Below are 20,434 nucleotides of genomic sequence, written 5' to 3'. Positions count from 1 at the left end.
GGTCTAGAACTTGTCAGTGCAGCAGAGAAGATTCCCTCTCTAGGATGAGGGAGAGAGGACAAAACAGGAACTAGAAAAGGCCCAAGGCTAACAAGGAGTGGCTACCACAAGTACATGCAGCCTATTGCCTATTGGTGGGCAAGGACATATGGCAGAGGGCTGGAGCTGTTCTTCAGAAGCTACCCATTGCTATTGGAGGGTAGGCAGGCTGAATTGGTCTGTAGAAGCAATCTCTTGCTGAATATCTGTATATGCAGCTGGAGCTACTTGTTACCATTCACCTGTGGGAAGAGCCTCCACTTAAGAGGCAGCCAGAGCTCATGGAGGTGGTCTGCCGGGCTCCCACATGAATAAAAGTATTGCAGCATGAACTCCCAAGGGAAGTGTCTCCCAGCCCTATAGCTTTGCCAGGGTCACTCCAGTGTCCTTTGTTGACAAAACTTAACATCTCGCTAACAGGCAAAAGAGAAATGTTATAGCATGTAGCTCTAATACTACAATCCAGGGCAAAGAAGAGTGGATTTAGAGCTCAGAAATAATAAAATGATAACTACAAAAGAAGATGCCAGGCTTTCTATGTATTTTTGAATAATTTATAACTGAAAGATTTATTTAAAATAATTAAAACAACATCATTGTCTTTTAGCAGTGGTGCTGATACCACTGAGCTATTTTTCACTTTGGCATATTTTTTATTCGTGAAAAATCTATTAGGCAATTGGAGGGGAGGAATATAAGCTCACAGAGTCAGTTTCATTTGCTCTATATTTTAAATATGCCAGTGGCTCAGGCCTTGAGCAACTAATTCTCATTAAAATTTGAAACTTCAAGAAATTAACATGTTAAAAATATTTATTAAAATAGGTGCTAGGGAATTAAAACTGAAAAAGATATTGAGTAGCTGTGCATTTTCAGGATAGTCAGAGAAGTGATCCCAAGGAAGAAATTATTTGATTCATGTCTGATGCTTTCTGTGATATCCCCTTCTTGGACATTGCTGCATGGGTTTTAGGATTCGTCAGAAGCAGAAAGAAGGCGGCACATACTCTCCTCGAGATGCAGAAATCATTGACACTAAGTTCAAGCTGGACCAGCTAATCACAGTGGCAGACCTGGAACTTAAGGACGAGAGATTAACGCGGTGAGCACACTCCTCTGGGCGAACAGTGGTCCAGAGGGCCTGGAGCCATGACCCTATTCTGACCTATGCTTGTTGGAAGTGTTTGTGGGGCTCCTATTTATACAGGTCACAGAGATCTTCTTTCAAAGGGTGACCTCCATCTTCTGCACACTTCTCACTGATGTTCGGAGAATCACTTAATCTTCTTAATACTTAGAGTTCAATATGAACCTCGGACTGCAGTGTTTTCAACCAAGCTTTTTTTTTTTTTTTTTTTTTCTGAGACAAATATCTTTACACATTAAACATTTAAAGTTATGTTGTTTAATAACTCACTTCATATGAAAGATTTTTTTAATCAGATTTCCTGGAGGTATCCACATTTTTAATCACAAGTTTAAAATAGTTATATTTGTAACGATTTGATATTGTTTATTTTTTAAAAGCTTTATTTTTATAATTATTTATTTTAGTATGAAATTACATTATAATTATAAATTGTATATTGAAACCTTATTTTTTAAATTGCTTAGTATTTAAAAATTAAATGTAAAGTAAAAATTACCTTTGGAAGAAAAAATAAATATGTGTGCACTAAATATGTATCAATAATATGTATTGGAAATAGTAAAGTACTTACATTTAAAGAATAGGTATTTTAAGTTTTTTTAAAATCATTACAAATTATTCAGAATGTTGGCACATTTGAAAAACTTTTGTCTATTAAAATAATTTATCAAATTCTTAATAAAAACTGTCATCAGGCTGTTTTAGCAAGTTTAGATTCTTTTAAGAGTCAATATTTTGTGATGCTTATATAAACACAAGACAATTATTACAAAACAACTCAATTGTACATTTATAAGTATTAACTCTAAAAATATGACATCAAAGACTTGGAATTTATTAAGGTATCAATCATTTATAGCTATTGTTTATAAAGTTTGCCCTTTGCCTAATAGATCAACATTTTTATTTTTTTAATTTCTTTATTGATTAAGGTATTACATATAGATCAACTTTGCATGAATACTTACAGCATGTTTAAGATGCCTAAAATGTGCTATAGAGCAAAATGTCACTTGATGAGCAGGGGCCTTCCAAATGCTGCAGAATGGAAATTATTTAGTATTATAACTAAATTACAAGGAAATTTGGCCTGTTGGATATGAAAACTTCTTTCTATTTAATATTCTAGTGCAGACCATTCCCACCTGAAATCGATATTACTCCAAAGACTATGTGTAAGATGGTTATATATTACTCAAGGCATAGTTTTCAACCTGAGAAATGTTGAGTGTAGATCAGTAGATTCCCCAGGTAACCTGCCAAAGTGCATTCACATCATAGGAACAACAGAGCATGGCTAGTATGAAGCTGTGCCTCCCAGTCCTTGAAAGGAAGTGTCTAGTCCTTTGCTCTGTGGGCCAACAGAATTTCAGTAATATTCTTGCCAGTGCCTTTCTGCCCTCCTTTCTCAAGGCTTTTTGCCTCCTTCACAGGCCTGGGGCCTCAGTCTGTTTCTTCCACACCCCAAGCTGTGCAAGTGATAAAACTTCAAGTCTCTCAGTGCAATTAACTTCAGTTGTTTTAATCTGTTTATACTAAAATATGAACTGCTAAGCACTAACTTTTAGAGAACTTTTAAAAAGACATTTTTCATTAATTCTCCAAAAGTCCTTAGGAAGTAGTTCTTGAACAGATATCAAATAATAAAGTGTGTATGTGTGTGGGGGGGATGTGAAAGCCAGTCAGTGTCAGAGGAAGTATTCTTTATTAAGGAGGTTACCATTTCTAGGCAAACTGGGCTTTGCTAAGGTCAGATACCCTAAACTCTACATGTTTTCACAGTTTGAAACTTCCTCCACTTCTGAACACAGCCATTATAAAAAGTAGAAGGTTGTTGTTTTTTGTTGTTGTTGTATTTTTGTTTGTTTATTTGTTAACAATTACTGTCATAGCAGCTAATAGAAAAGGTGGGTGAGGACTTACAGATTGTTTATTATTCCGTGTTTATAATTCAGGGACTGCCTTTTTTAACCTTGACTCTGGTTATATTTTTTTGATTTTCACATTTATTTATATGTCATTTTATTTATAAAAGGATTTACGAGTGTCTTTCAAATATATTTTAAATGTCTTATTTACTTTTACACATAGAAAATTAGTATATATTATCCCTAGTAATAGCAAACTTGGAAATTTTAGTGTCCATGCTTTTTACTTTCCCATTTGTTTGCTATGATTCTAGTATTTGTGACTGTAAAACATTCTGTTTGTAATTCCAATGGCATGTAATAATATGCTTTGCTTGATTTATTATAGAAATTTGTTTAAATAGCCACCTAGTTGTTTGGGTATTAACTCTTCATTACAGAGATCTGTCTCTAGCTTTACCATTTGTTGAAATTTTTCATGTTAATACATTAGACAGTAAGACTAGAAAGATAGTAACCAGAGGAGAATCCATGATTAGGTGCTGAAAATCAAAACCTACTCAAAGCCATACAGGTCTGATGAGGGTAGAGCCAAGAAGACTGATGGCAGATAGTACCAGTAGGTTCTAGAAGTGAAGAGTCAAGGAGCTTGAGTTCGCTTCCAAAATGTTGAGTAATGTATGCTGTATGTCTTTGTCATTTGCATGAAAGAACTTAGATCATTTCCTTTAAGTCCACCCATATGATCTTTCTTACTTGAGCTCAACCATGTTCTTTTCCATAGAACCTGCTCAGTTTCTTCATGCTAATTGGCAATTTTCCTCAGGGCTATATGTCTCCACGTGTCCATAAAAAAATAATAATAAAAGAGAATATCTAATCAATCATTAAAATATTAATTAGAAGGAGTTATCTAGTTGACAAAAAAGCATTGTGATGCTCGGTACTAAATCCTTTGAAGGATTTTATAGTTAAAAATTATTTAACTATTTTATATTACCTATTTATTTACTTACATTTTAAGCTTTATACTGTAATCGTTATATATGTAAATTCTTATTGTTTAATTTATATTTTACCTTGTTTCACAAAAGATCTGAAGAATTGTCTTGCTTTATAATTTTTCTTCTTGAAGGAGAGTGAAACTCAAAGATTTAATATACTATTAACTCCATGAGAACAGTCAGAGTACACCAATATAACATTTCAAATTCTTATATAGAATGATAATTATGTAATTTCAATATGCACATTTTATTTTTAAGTTTTGACAATACAAGCCACATTTTTAGGAAAAACATTTAATATTTTTGGCTCACCCATTACACATTTACCAGGTGAGCAAACGATCCTATTATATGATAAACAAATGAACAGAGTAACATTTTGTGATGACTCCTTCAAAGCATACCACTTAACTCATTGAAGTGAGAAAGGTTTCTAGGTAAAAATATTGGCAAGGTCAGCAAGACATGCATAGGTAAAACAGAGACCTGTATCTTTAAGATTGTGAGATAGGTAAAACAGAGACCTGTATCTTTAAGATTGTGAGATTGTGGATTATTTTTTAAGCTAATTTAAGTGCAATACTGACTACCTTCCCAAAGAGGTATTACAAAAATCAAATAACTCAAGGTAAAGATTCTATTTTCTAAAAGGACTTATTTTTACCTCCTTTTCACACTTGGTTTCTATGGTGACTAAATCAGAAAAAAAAATAGTTGAATAACAATCAATGTTTCTAATATTCTTACTTGACAGACACTCAACTTCTTAGCCTCAATTTTCCCTCCAGAAATTTTGTGTATCACACTATACCAATGATCTTGCCTACTATAGTTGAGTGAATGTAACTGTACATTATTTTAAGATGCAAGGCCAAATTCTGTAATAATGAATGGAATTAAATTTCTCAACAAAGTGAAGCAAACAGTTGAATTGCTAGTTTAAGAGTATCTTTCCTTCTTCAATAACTTTGGATGTTTGTATATTGAATTCTTGTTCAGCTTACAGCTATGTCCTCAGGAAGCTTATGATTTGAAAGAATCCTATGAATGTGCTTTATAAACTATAAGTCAAAATACATTTATTTTTGTTATTATTGTTATTTATAATATAATATTTGTAAAAATAAAATTACCCTAATATACTTTCATGGAGGGATTGGTAACATAATAATTGCTACTGTTGATAAGCAATTACTATGTATTAAATTCTGTATGTCATGCTTGCAAATAACTTTCAATCCTTGGTTCACAAATGAAAAACAAAAGATACTTAGAGATTTTCAGTAACTGTTCAAGGTCATACATCTAGTAAATGAGACAGTCATGGTGATAGCCCAGGTCTGTTTGATTCTGAGATATCAAAATACACCAGTGTGTGTGTGTGTGTGTGTGTGTGTATTTAACTCTGAGGCATACTAGATGAGATAAATATTAACCCTCTCAAATACACAAGGGCTTGTGGTATCCTTCTTCAAGCAGCATTTTCTATCAGGGATCAATTCTAAGGAAAGCACTCTTCCTTTTGAATTTTTGATATGGGACAAAGGAATGCTGGCATTTAAATATAAGTTCAAATTTGCAGAAACTGGAAAATCTTTATTAGTGCAATTTTTACTGTGCTTTCATAAGAATACATAGTATTTGACTGACACAGGAAATTTTATGTAAAACAGTTAGCATTTTAATTGCCATCAGTTCTTTGGCAGATTCTGGTTGTTAATTTTACTTCTGTTTTAAACTATTTTATAAGCAATGGCAAAAATATGAGAATCCAAATAAGAAATGTCTGACCAACATATGAATTCAAAATAAGAAATATCCTGAAGTAGAGTAAAACTTAAAATATTTAATGCACATGTCCTTATAGTAGAAAATCAAAAGTAATTCAGTGTTTGTAAACTCAATAATTAATGAATCTTTACTTCCAGATACTCTTCATTTTTCTTTAGACGCAAGGAGATTTTTGTCATTCAGTAAGTTACTGTGGTGATGCAGAAGTCTGCTGTGACTATTTTAATCTTGTCAGGTGGTGTGCTCTGTATTTTAAAATATCATTGAGTGCTTTGTTGTCTAAATTGTAATTTTTCTCAAAGCCATCCCCTATGCTTTCTACTTACAATGTGTCCTCTATATTGCATGATATTGATATGGTAAAGTTAATCTTATCAAAATGCACATTGATTCATAATGTGCATGTCTAAGAATTTGCTGTGTTCTCATGTTGTGTCAGCTTTGAAAAACAAGTGCTCACCTAGATTTCTTCACATACTCCTTGTCCTATTTTAATCATGGCACAAGAACTGAATTTGCCATCTGACAAGTGGAGGCTGGGTTTACACTCCATACAAGCCCATTTCGACCACTGCAGGCAATAATCTGTAAGGACCAAGATGCTGCCATGTCCTGTTCCCCGACTCTGGGGCACACAATGTAGTACATTTCATGGAATATTTAATTTTGTCTGGACCATTGGATGGCCAACTGTGAATATTTACAGGCACTCTTCTGTTGCTCAGAAATATCACTTTGGTATTAGCACAAAAATTACTGTATTCTGAAATCAAAATGTCAGTATTATACTGGATCCCAGCAATTGATTGAATGCCTCAGAGATAATCAGTTAATTCCTGCAAAATATGTAAATGGAAGCAGAGAATGAAAATGCATTTGATTTCAAAATCTCAAATCTACTACAGAGAAATCAGTCCCCATGAGCCACAGTGATGGATGGGACCAATGCTCCCAACATTCTTATTGACCATGAATAGTACCGTACTTGGCATGATTGAAACAGATGAGACCAGGCCTATTTCTATTCTAATCACATTTAGCATTTTGTAATCATAATTCATCTTGTTTTACTGTTTATTAACTAATTATCAAGTTTCCATTTACAGAATTAAAATAGTTTTATGAAAATACCTTTTCCTCAAAGGACCTGCTTGATCAGATTCAATCGTTTGTCAAAGAAAGACACTCTTGAGCTAAAGATTTAAGTGAAAATGTCACACATAAAAGATCCATCTCTAACCAGCACTCGAAGCTGACCTCTCTTCATTCCAGATGCAAGTGTTCTGTTTGAGCAATTCTGCTAAATGTATTTCTTCATCATCATTAACCATAATCCTTTTATGCTTTATGCCATTAATATCTCAGGTAAAAAAATGCTCTTTTTTCATAGAATCCTCACTGTCTATCCTCTTTCACCAATTTTTTTTCCTCTTAGTGTCCTGCATAGTTTCCTGCTCAGTCAGAATTTAACATAATAGTTTGGGTTAATGAAAATCTTTATAGAACACCTTTACACGAATTGTATTTGGTAAAGTAGATGTGGTCTTCTTCCAAATTTGGTTTTCTGAGGTTGCCTTCCAACTCCTTCCAGAGGAACTTCATTGCTTATCTGCCTCCATAGCTGACAGTTCAGGCTGCAAGGGCTTCCTTTTAGATGTGTCATGTCATCAGCTTCCTCTTCATTAAGTCCTCACTGAGAACTTTGCCCATCTTTTCACACAGCTGTCAGCAGGCTCTTCATCCTCTCCATCTACTGCTTCAGCCCTATTGTCCCTGGGGTAGCTAAGCTTATGCCCATGGTTTTAATTTAGAATATATGGTTGACAAAATACACCAACTGTCAAGAATTTGCTTTCAAATGTGCTAATGTGAAGAGGCTTAGTAATGAGGAAAATATAACTCCTGCTTCTTGGGAATCTCATTTCAGCTCTTAGACATTAGCAAGAATGTTGCTTTCCCCTATCTATCTAAAATTCCATTTCACTTTGCTTGGATAAAATAAGCAACAGTTGGACATCTATCAAGTACATGGCACTGTTCTAGGCACTGGAAATACTGTGATGAAAAAAGAGAGGCAGCCCCCAAAGAGCTGCCCTTCGAGTAGCTGAGCTCCTTTTCAACTTGTTTGTCCTTACAGATGTAAGGAGATGTATTTGGAGAGTACTTGGATATCACTTACTAACTGATTGTTTTTCTAATTAAATAAGAAAAACATACATTACTGACTTACTCAAGTTGTATATTTACTTTATAAAATGAAGTTTTAGCATCAGCTATATAGTACCAGCCTCTGGTTAGGATAATATTCTTAATTTATATTGAAGACCACAGAAAAGTTATTGATTATTTTATAAAAAAAAAAAAAATGAAGAAGGATCTGAAAGGATGCCGTTAAGTGGGACAAAAGAAAGCAACAGGAAGAACGAAACTTAAGACACCTTGGACAGCATTACGTTGTTTTGGATAAGTGGTAGAATATCATTTAGAAGTGGATGCAAGTGTTGGAACAATTAAAAACTCACATTCACCATTTTGCAAAACTTGGAAAAATTAATTAATACATTTTACCAGAGAGGTAGGATTGTTCACAAATTTTTATTTTAATGTGAAGTACAAATGACTGTGTACAAATTTTATATTTTTATATCAAAGCAATATATTTTGAGGTTCTTTTCTTTTCTGCCTAACTTAACTGGTTAGCAGAAAACACAACATTTCTTAATTTGCCCGGTGCTACTAGTAATGCTGATTTAAGCTGCTCATCTATATGCTATCATCTATGGCTCTCTATTTGGACTATATTTTAATTCCCTATAGATTTCAACTCATTGACCTTGAGGGAAAGCCGAGTCTCTGTGACAATAAGGTCTTCAATCACCACTGCCAACATAAATAAATGGTTCCTCTCTGGATCTATCAAGAGTAATCTGAGTGGAATTTAAGTTTTTGATAGACTTTTAAAAAATGAGCCCAGCCGTGAAATAATACTCTTTTCAGCAAAAGGCCATAGGAATTAAGATAGCCAAGATTCATGTAATAACACTGTTTAGCCTTTTATATTGGAACATGGTTGGTTATCTTATTGAAATCTGGACAATTACCCAACTTATCTATCTACTAAGGACCTGAATATGACTTGACAATAACCTTAAATACAGGGAGTCACAAAAAATGTGCACACATTTTAACAGCTGATTGCTCAATTTTGAAAATGAAATGTATTTTAATAAACACTGCCTTTATAATTATTCAAAATTGTATCTACTTTTTGGGGACACCCTAGATAGTAAGTGAATAAAACAAGAGTACCCTAGCAGTAAAATTCTCTCCACTTAAGAATTTCAGAAGTTTTAAAAAAAAAGTTAATAAAAATAAGTGTTCTGTATGAGTTTCTTTGAAGGTCACCACAGAGGCACTTGTTTTGAAAATAGCTCTCCTGAAATAACATCGTTAACTTTCATGCACATCAATTTCTGTAAATTTTTATTTGTATGTAACCAAACATTTTTTTTCCTAAAGGAATTTAATTACCTCACCAGTGATAAGTTAATTCATATTTTCCTCATATTATATCTAATTTTCTATATTCATCATCCAGATTAATTTCGCTTATTTAAAAAATAAAAAATTTAAAACTTCAAAGAAAAATAAAATTTAGACCATAGCCAAGACTGAAGGGCAAAATAAACCCATATATAAGACTATTATCTGAATACCACAGACAACAAGAAAAAAATCTAATTTTTATTTGAAATAGGTAATTCATGCCCATTTTTGCATAAATTTAAGCTATCCAGAGAGGTACTTGGAGATTTCTTTTTAATTTCATCAACCTTTTATTATCAAACTCTAGTAGGTTTAACTTTGAACCCAACTAACAGCAGAACAGTATGTCTAACAGGATCTAGAGGGGAGGGTCAGACATAACAAAGATGGCATCTTTAAAAAAGGATTTTTAAAAATATGCATCCTCACAAGTAGTTTTTTTTTATTTTTTAAAATTTTTTTTTATTAAATTATTATCTGTGTACATATTTTAACATTGCCCCCCTCTCCCAAACATACCCTCCATTCCCAGAGTTTTGTGTCCATTGGTTGTATTTATATGCATGTATACAAGTCCTTAGGTTGATCTATTATCTCCCCCAGATCTCCCTCCCCTCCCCGCTGTAATTTGACAGTCTGCTTGTTGTTTTACTGTCTCTATATCTATCTTTTGGTTCATCAGTTTATAATGTTCTTTATTATCCATAAATGGGTGAGTTCATGTGGTGTTTCTCTTTCATTGACTGGCTTATTTCACTCAGCATGATGTTCTCCAATTCTATCCAGGTTGCTGCAAATGATGAGAATTCCTTCTTTTTTATGGCAGCATAGTATTCCATTGTGTAGATGTACCATAGTTTTTTTTAATCCAAATTCTCCAGTGTTCTAGAAAAATGTGTCCCAAAGTGACTTGTCCATAAATAAAAAACAACATTTGGAACTATACTGCCTTCAAAATCCAGTTCAGGATACATCAGGCAGAAAAATATTTCCTCTCTTAAACAAATCCCCTTTTCTCTTCCTTTCTGTTCCACTTCCACTGCTTATTCCTAGAAACGCCCAGAGAACAGGGGGAACAAGACCCAGCCTACTTCTCTTGGCCTTTGCCAACCTGAAGGCTCACACCAAGGATTGTTCCTTAAGAATTTCCACCTCTGCTACAATCAGGAAACTGATCCCTAATTTTTGGGAGCTGCCAAAAAAATCCCATTTCCTTCCAGGAGGGGCCTGAGGGCTCTGTAAAGGAGCAAAGGGGCAGGATGTGTCAAGGGGGTCTTTCTAAAGAAAAACACCCTATGCCTTATAAGCTGACGTTTAACCTATGGGTAAAAACACTAGCAGCTGGCATACACCAAAATGTGCTTCTCTCCCAACTTTTAACCATAAAGGAAACAGAGAGGAGAGTCTAGAGAATTTGACCTCCTCTCCCTTCCAAGACCCTAGGCCAACGCCAGGTTCCAAAGTCATAGATATTTGGTCACAGGGTACAATCTTTACTGGATAAAGCTCCCACTCCTGGGCAGCCTGGCTCATGGCTGCTTTACTGAAGCTTTCACCCCCCTGTGCAAAGTGCTTAAGAATCACTAGGAAAATCACTTTTTTTTAATTCGACTTGTCACTGACAAATAGGTCAATAGAATATTATAGAAACTGCCCAGAGGCATACCGCCACTGCCCCGCCCACCTCCCAGTTCAGGGTCACAGATCCTTCCAGTTCTGCAGCAGCAAGTTGGTTTTAGAGAAATGTTTGCATCCAAAGAACCCTCTGTGCACCACCTGCGGGGAGGGGTGGACAGTCTGCAGCACGTGGTGGCGCTTCCTAGATGGCACTGCCCTTCCTCTGAGCATGGGAACTCCAGAGCAAGAAGACCAGGCCATTCGACTTCTCTCTGAGCCAGGACACAACCGCTTCGGTAAATTGCTCCCAACCTTTCTCTTTATGAGAATCGGCCTGATGTGCTCTGACTGTGAGTGGGAGACACCTTGTGTGGTCCACCCAGATAAACCGCCATGGCCAGGAGGAACAGAACCATCGATGCCTGCAGACAGCTCATGATAAATGTTTTACAAACTGGGCGGAGGTGGAACAGGTCTTTGAACACTCAAGCAGAGCCCATGGGTCTATGATACGGGTCCTGTCCCAGGATGACAACCTTCATGGCTCTTATGTCACATGTTTGGGTCCATGTGAAAACTTGGTGTGGGGGGTGGATAAACAGTGTAAGGTCTTCTTTCTTCAGCAAACAAATCCCATTAGCTTTATAACATACGGTTTTCTGAACTTTCCACTGAGGTGTTTCCAACTCTCACCGAGACCCACTGGCACACTGAATCTAAGCCATGTGGTGTGCTGGGCACCTCCTGCTCTGCCAGGGCCTTCTTGGCCGGGCTGGTTGCTGCATCCCCACTCTTCTCAGCTAGGGCTCCCGCGGCCTCGCTTCCTGGCGGGCCTCCAGGAGAAGCAGTAGAGCATCTCCTGGCAGATCATGCCGAAGTCCAGGAGGAAGCAAGTGGGCCCCAGGACCCACCAGGTTGGCCTGAAAAATTCCATTGCAAATAGAATTATAACATAAGCCTAGGCTGGACAATTACATAAGGATTAGACTATTAAAAGCTTTGTTTCTTACATTATATAAATCCAAATGTGAAGGACAGATTGCAGAAAGTGATTGGGTTTAGATAGAGTGATACAAAAGAAAATAAAGCCAAACAGGCCCTATCTCCTCTTAAAAACCTATTTTTTATTACTTAAGTAGGCAAAATTGATTTTTTTGTTTTGTTCCTATGTCTTATTTCCCAACAAAGTATTTAGCACCTGTTAACTTCTAGTGTTAGATGGCAGGATCTGACCTTTGCTTATACTCTATACTGTTTGCTGGTAAGTATAGTGATCATAAGTATCCAAAGCTTTGAGTTAGGACCTTCTGAGGATTCTCGATTGCTTAATATTCTAGTCAAAACTGATTTAATTCAAATACTCTCATAATAATCAGAGCACTTGCATTTAGCTTACTGTGTATTTTGGTCTGAATTCATCCACATTGTATACTTAACAATGATTCACTCATTGTCTACTATGAGTAAGGTTATGAGGGACTTGTGGTAAATCAAGTGTTACTCCTGACCTTGCCTTCAAAAATACATGAACCTTAGTGCAGCATCCTTAATGCATGTAATTAAATAGCCATAATACAAGGTATAAGGTGATTTGTCCTAAGAAATTTGTTTTCATGGAAGGAAGATATTGTTTTCTCTGTAATAGAAGAGGGAAAATTCCAGGGGGGAGTTAACATATGAATCAGCTATTAGGGAATCAGTAGAATCTGGTTGTGAGAAAACACCTGGAATGAAACAAACTGAGGGAGGAATTCCAAGAGAATTTCTGGAGTTCAAACAGAGTGTCTAAAGGGGAAATGTAAGGAATAATGTCAAAAATGTGGGCTTGATTAGAAATGCTTTCACCTGATTACCTGAAAACTGAAATGCATGTAGGATCTTGCATTGAGAACTGGAAAATCTGAGTTGGATTGGAAGTCTAGATATTTGTGACCATTCTTTATGCAGAACCTTGATTAGGGAAAATAAAATAGAAAATCTTGCTGCTTAATCTAGCACAATCAAGTTTACCCATATTTGAGTATATTTAAGACAATATTCTTGTAGAAACCAAAAATATTCTTTTCTATATCATAAGTTATAGAAACAATGAGTAAGAGGAACTTGAGTTATACAAAATAAACTAGGAAAAGTAACTATTGTACTAAGGATAGTAACTAATATGTATTGCTTACCAAAACCAGATATTTTTTCTGAATATTTTACATATATGATTATATTGATTTATATAATTTTTATATTTTTTATTGATTTCAGAGAGGAAGAAAGATGGAGAGAGAGAAACATCAATGATGAGAGAGAATCATTAATCAGCTGCCTCCTGCAAGCCCTCCCACTAGCGATTGAGCCCACAACCCAGGCACATGCCCTTGACCAGAATCAAACCTGGGACCTTTCAGTTCACAGGCTGACTCTCTATCCACTGAACAAACCGGCCAGGGCTTGCTTTATATAATTTCATCCCACTTTTCAAATTAAGAAAGTGAGGCACAGAAAGAACAAAGTAACTTGCTTAAGATAATGTAATCAGAGCAGGTATTTGAAGCCTCACAAATATTCATTCAAGTCTAATATTTAGCCAGTTATGTTTTAAAGTTAGTATTTTAGAAAAATATTTCAAATGAAAAATATAAGAATAGTAAAATAAAATCAATTTTCTGTAGCATTTTTCACTGAAAAAATTGTTTAATTATAATTTCTAAATGAGAATACATATTAATGAAAAAATAAGAATATGAATAACAATATGTTGCTTTAGCTCTTCCTTGCTTATTTATATTTCAATATGATTATTTATGTTTAACATCTTTTGGGAATGTCTTAAACATAATGATTCTTTAAATGACTTACTGATGGCTGCCTAGAAATTAACTCTGTTTCAGATTCTAGATATTCCAGTAAAAATATTTTACCAGTCCAGCCTGGATGCTCAAGCAGTCCTGGATCTTCTGAAAAAAGAGAGAATCTGTTTGGCCTGATTGTCCTTAAATAGGTGGACCATGGGCCTGTAATTAAATCAGATGTAGTTTGTTTGAATCTCACCAATAACAAACTGAAAAATGTTCCTTGTTGCCATAAAAATGATCTCCATGCAACTCAAGAATTTTCATTAGTTTGGTCACAGGGAAATTGATTTGATAATTCAAGTATCTCATTTATTTCTATCTGAAGCTTGGTTAATTAGGTTTTGCTCAGCCTAATTCCCTTTCCATTCCTATTTCTGAGGAACATCATGGCCTGGGAGCATTCAGGCACCAGGCATCTAATGGGTAGTGTGGGTTTAGGCCATAGTGTCTTTTTTTCTTGATGGTCTTTGCTGAGGGGTAGTTATTTCCAGTTGTTTCCTAAGTTCCTACCATAGCCATGTCTGAAGCATTTCCAAGGCCTCTATTTCAGATTTTGTCATCCTGTCTCCAAACCAAGGATTCTTCTGATATAATAGCCCAATCAGCCATCTCCATATCCATTTGGAGTCAGGATTTCTCTGTTGCCTTCTTAGAATCACTAGAAAGTGTTGTGGGAAGCCCACAAGCTCATCCACTAAGACTTTGCTCAAACATTGCTACTTTACCATTGTCATGCCATGTTTGATAATGGGATGCTCTACCAGGTTATAGCCTGAGAAGCTGAGTGAGATTTCCTTCTGCTTGAGGAGACCCACAGTATTAACCAAGATTCTATCATTCTTCTTGGTAATACTTGCTCCACCACCCCTGTACTCTTCAGCAATCCCTATATTAGAATGAGATATACTTCTTTTTGACTCATGTTTTTTTTCATTGAACAGAACGCTTTGTGACCATTTTCATAATATTCATTATGCCATGTTTTCCAATCTAAGTATTTCCTTCCATTCATCCTTTACTTCACATAGCATCCTCTTGTAAATATTATTTATTGAAGGAATACAGTAAAATTATCCGCAATAATACTTAAAATGTAAAACTTTTTATAAGTAACATGTTTTACTTTATTTCATTATACTTTGTGGCCTTTGTGTTGTTGCAGTGCTAATGTGTTGTGCATGACAAACTTGTTACTGAAGATGTGCCCATTTCTGAATTTGTGTGTTGCATAGTCTATTTAGCTGCTAGAAATAATTTCTTTTTTTTTCAGAGCATAAATAACATGGCCAATGAACTGTCACAAAAGATATGTTTAAAATAACTGAAATGATTGTGATTTTTGCTATGATTATATGTTCATCAAAAGTCATTCATGAAACAAGCCTTAGGCAATATGATGTCATTTTTCAGTGACCCACTCTTCCTGGTTCAGCATTCCCTATAGACAAAGGAAATATTTTTTAAATTCCCGTTAGCTTTCTTATACCATTAAATACTATGCAATATATTAAAAAGTGACCCATTTTAACATAGTGTCCCAAATACCTAACAATATAGAAAAGTTCCTTCTTAGATTGAGAAAGAAACTAACTTATCATTTGTCTATATTTGGGTCTAAAATAATATGTAACATTTAAAAATGAAATGGAATATTAAATAATGATCACATGTCATTTAAAAGCATTGTACTTTATACGTAACTGGTTTATATTTTTCTTATTTTAATCTAGAACTCTTTTAGAAAGAGCCATATGCTCAACTCGTAAAGCATTTAACACAATCTCTGTTGCAGGTTACTTAGTTATAGAAAATCCATCAAGTAAGTTTATCAAATATCTTTTCTACTTTTTGCATATCAACTTTAGACTCTCTGATTTAATGAATCATAATGTATGGTTCCTTTTTTGTATGTTTGTTAGAAAAACCTCCAAGCTGGGTATAAATCATAAAAGCATGACTAATTGCATGGTAACTGGAGAAATGCTTTCTCTCTCTCTGGGGTGAAGTCTGCATGTCTGTATTTTAGCTTGGGAAGTAATACGGGGATATTTAAACTCCTTGGGGTTTAAAAGCCATGTCATTATGAGAATGAGGTCACTGCAATATTTTATATCTTCTAAAACCTTGTAATGTATAAAATGTTTTCTGTATGACAAAGAGGTATTATGTGCTTGAGGATTCAATGATAACTTTATGCCCCTACATTTACTTGAAAAACTTTCTTCATTAAAATGTTAAATCATTCACTTAAAGTCACTTAAAAATAGAAGGAATTTTGAACCATGAATATATAAAAAAAAAAAAGTGCACTTAAAGGAGAAAAGTTCATTTTGTAAGTATGACAGAGTGACTTTATGGAGCTGGGTGGTTTATGGGGTTTGAAATGCCTTCAGTTCTTTAACTTGCTAACCAGTGCCATGCTAAAGCGAAAGAACTCAATCTAATGTGACTCCATTTTATACCTTTCCTCGCTTGGAGGCCGATAAGCAAGAAATCCTTCCTACAACATGTTGAAGAGCTTTGCACAAACAACAACCTAAAGTTCCAAGAAGAATTTTCGGTATGTTACTAACAGTTGTCACAACATTGCCAGACCTCTGGTCGTTTCATGTGTCACATTTCATGTCCACTTTAAGCATGCAAGGCCATGAAGGACTCTGGCCTTGATAATCAATACTCAATTACCAGGTTGATTGTTTGGATAGTAATGTTACACTGGGCGGCCTCTGGTGCAACCTGAACAGAATTATTCACCTACTGTGTCAGGAAAGGTGCACGTCTTCAGACCTCCCGGGGATAGCATCCTACTCTCCTTTCTCTGCTCTCTCATTCAGATGAAGACGCTAATTTATAGGACTTCTAGTCATTAGTTTTTATTTGAATATGGGGCTTGGGTTATACCATAAATGCACTTTATATTTAAATAATTATTATAAATATAGAAACTAAATAATTCCAATTTGTATTTGTCTGCTTAGTTTATATTAGTTTATAATTCCAATTTGTATTTGCCTACTTAGTTTATGTTTGTGATATAGGAGAACCAGAGAGCAGAAGTTGATGTGTTCAGACATTATATAAATAATGTTATTTATAGAACTGTTCAAAAATAAAAATAGATAAGGAATGTCTATGTTTTACAAGTTACTATTTTTAAAAATAAGACTGTCTCATGTTATGGAAAGTAAGTAAAGAACTTGTCATCTAAAAACTATTTAAAAGTTAAGAATATTTTGGTTGCTTTTAGCATTTTATATAGTTATAAAATTGAAGTTATTTTCAAATGAATGGTAGATATCAGATCTATAAGTTATTTTAAGACTTGTAATCATCTTTCCTAAGTAAGATGGTTATTTTGTATTATGAAAATAAAACAGATTCCTAAATGTCACCAAAACTTTTTTTCATGAAATTCATAGAGTGTGTGAACTTATGAAACAAAGAATTGAGCAATTGGGTTGAATGATTCAGCATTATAATATTTCAGTCTCTCAGGGAATAATAACAAAAAATGTGAGAAGATTAATGATATTTCCTACAGCTTTTTGGTTATGCTTCTTAAGTAATATTGGTCTGGACTTAACAAAATTGGTGGTACCATAAAATACTTTTTAACATTTGCACAGCAAGAACTCTCAATTTTTCAGAAGCAAAAGTGTAATTTCACTAGAATAGAAGCGAGTATAATTACATTATGCATGACTGAGTAGATGAAAAGTTTTATTAGCAATAACATTTTCACATATATTATACTGAGATAGTTTCTAGTTTATCTTTTTTAAGAACTCATGGAGTTCATGGTTTTAAGAACTTGGAGTGTTTTTATATAAATATATAGGTTTTGTGAATATGTTATATAAATGTATCTATGTATGCAAGGGATTTGTTTTTTTTAATGTTTTTATCCTAATGCTGTATTAAGTTTGATAAAGCAAAATTATGTTTTAATAAACAAATGCATATTTGATGCATATATTTGAAAAACCTTATAATTCAGGTTATATTCACATATTATACTTTAAATGTTTATAAGCTCATACCATATGATAAGCATTGTATTTAGCACTTTGATATATATCAATTCCATATTTAATATCTAAGTGACTTTAGGCAAATCACTTAAACTCTCTGCGCTTTGATGTCTTCATCTATAAAATGATAGCATCTACCTTATTGAGTAGTAAGACTAAAATGATTGAACATGTGTAATACTAAGAATAGTGGCTGACACAAGTGTTAGCTATTTTGACAATTATTCCTACCAGAAAGAAGCTCATATTATGATAATAACTGCAGACATGTATATAAAGGTTGCAGAGGCACTGTATCATGACAGAGATATTCGTTAAGAAATGAGGATCAACTCTGTTAGGATAGCAGTCAGGAAGAACTTCACAAAAAGGTGACCTTTGAGATGAACTTCGGACAGAACTCCAATGAAGGGAAAAGGTATTCCAGAGAGAGGGAATGGATGCAAAAGCATTTTCAGCTGCAATCCCACTGAAAAGAGGAAACAGTGGGAGAAAGAGCTAACAGTCGGGAGGATGGTTGAGGCCATCAAGTGTAACATTACTATCCAAACAATCAGCCTGGTAATTGTGTATTGATTATCAAGGCCAGAGTCATTTAAATCTATAAATGGACACTTATATGTAAAATCATTAGAAAAGTACCACTTTTCAGGTAATTTCCAATTCACCTGTCTTCTCCCCTCTCCCACACAGTTCTTTGTCTCTTTTAAATATGCTCCCAAAACTGTGACACATGAAAGCTGTATGATTCCTCACTTGGTTAATTTTTTTTCCTAAGCCTCTGAGGCCAACACCCCAGAATCCAGATGTTTATACTGTCCCTATGCTCTAACACTTACCTGCATAAGACTGCATTTTCTTTCTGATATAAAATAAGGTGGGAGGGAGAATTATTCAATTAAAATAAATTATTATAATGATGTTGAATGAATTGAAAAACAAATATGTTAGTAGTTGTTAAAGAAATTGGCAAGTTGAGGCATTTCTAAAATGAAAAACTATAAATTTCAAAAATGTAAATCTCAGCTCAACACAAAAGTGAATATGTTTTTAGCACCAACTTTCTTAATGATGAATGCATGGCATCATGATTTTTCACCAAGATGTCAATAATAGATCTCCTTGACCCTTCATCTGTGTCTGATTATTCTTAATCGCACCTTTGCATTCTACTCTCGGTTTAACAATGCCTTCTGAGAGCAGGAATTGACCTTTGGCATCTTTTCAAACTGACCAGTGTTGTACCAATTACCAGGCATGAAATCACACTGCCTGAGGAGAAAAAACAAAAAATAAATCACTGGACTCCTTTCCCTCCTAAGTAGACATTAAAATATTAAATAATATTATATGTGTTTATAATAAAACCATTAAGAAAATATGGGAAAGGGATAGTAACATGGTTGCCACATCTTAGAGCTTCCTGAAGTATAAAAAAAATTATACCAGAGAGCAATAGTCCAACTGACCGCTTTTATTCAAGCTATTTTCAGTGAAAGTTTACATAAATTCATTAAGGTTAATTATGCCTTGTTTCTACAGTTCTGAGGAGAGTTTTCAATTTAAATATAAAAGGGTTTAGAAAAAAATGATCTTTTACTAAGTGGAATTTCTTGTTTATCTTTGAAATCAATGTAAACTGTGCAATGACTTCATTCCACAGGAATTACCAAAATTTCTTCAGGATCTTTCTTCAACTGATGCCGATCTGCCTTGGAACCGAGCAAAAAACCGCTTCCCAAACATAAAACCATGTATGTGCTCTTACCGTCTCTGGTTTTAGCTGTGAAATGCTTTAACGTGACCACAAAATGCATTTTAGCTTTTTTCATTTCTTAAATATATTTTATTGCATATTAATTAAATTATAATAATGTGTTTTGTTAGCAGCAGCTTTCAAATTGTTGCACTTTTGCTTTGTTAATTTTATTAAAGTTAACATACATGGTTTGCAGCTTGTTCACACAAGGTTCACTTAATGCAGGTGCAAGAAACTGTAGACCTAATAGTGTTTCAGCTTTGTAATTTAACCCAAGTAACAAAACTCTCTTAACATCTTCCTACCGACCGAGTTTTCAAATGGAAAGAGCGAGTTCACGTGGAACTTTGTGCATTAGTTTTCCTTAAGAGAATTACGTTGTTTTCTTACAGAATATAAAAAGTGCATTGCAAAATATTCATTGAGAATCAAATATATTTAATAAAGTTAATGTACATTTATGCTTACCAGGATTGGTTTTACAAATAAGGCTGAGCTGTGCCTTCCCATACTAAAAATTGCTTTATTTTTCAACCAATAAGAAAAAAAAACACATTTTAATTCTGTTTTAAGAATTAAAGAAAAAATATATAGCATACTTCTGTTAATAAAAGCTATATATATGATGTATTTTTGAACATGTTTCTGCTATAAATATTCTAATTTAATACCCTTTATATTATGAAATAACAAGTGCCACTTGTGATGTTTTTAAATATTGTCAATATTTTTTTCAAAATCTAAAGTTTTAAAATATTCTTAATTTTAAAGCAAACATAA

The 20,434-nt window shown here is 34.2% G+C and overlaps 1 protein-coding gene and 1 pseudogene across 2 annotated transcripts in view; one reads left to right on the top strand and one right to left on the bottom strand.

Annotated features, from left to right (window-relative positions):
- Positions 1-20,434, top strand: part of PTPRQ (protein tyrosine phosphatase receptor type Q) — a gene marked incomplete at its 5' end in the record, with an annotated part of 199,117 nt that overhangs the window by 154,631 nt on the left and 24,052 nt on the right. Inside the window, 4 exons of the mRNA XM_084878250.1 lie at positions 1,013-1,141; positions 15,657-15,683; positions 16,343-16,424; positions 19,559-19,649. Of these exons, the coding sequence (XP_084734376.1) occupies positions 1,013-1,141; positions 15,657-15,683; positions 16,343-16,424; positions 19,559-19,649 (329 nt within the window). The remainder of the gene's footprint in view (positions 1-1,012; positions 1,142-15,656; positions 15,684-16,342; positions 16,425-19,558; positions 19,650-20,434) is intronic.
- Positions 8,159-14,424, bottom strand: LOC311618634 (uracil-DNA glycosylase-like; annotated as a pseudogene). The gene is made up of 2 exons: positions 14,375-14,424; positions 8,159-11,877 (listed from the first exon to the last, which is right to left on the bottom strand). The product of its transcript is annotated as a uracil-DNA glycosylase-like (transcript).

Source organism: Pipistrellus hanaki (genome assembly GCF_964339955.1).
Source record: "Pipistrellus hanaki genome assembly, chromosome: 3".
NCBI lineage: Eukaryota > Metazoa > Chordata > Mammalia > Chiroptera > Vespertilionidae > Pipistrellus > Pipistrellus hanaki.
This window is presented reverse-complemented; position numbering and strand designations above follow the sequence as displayed.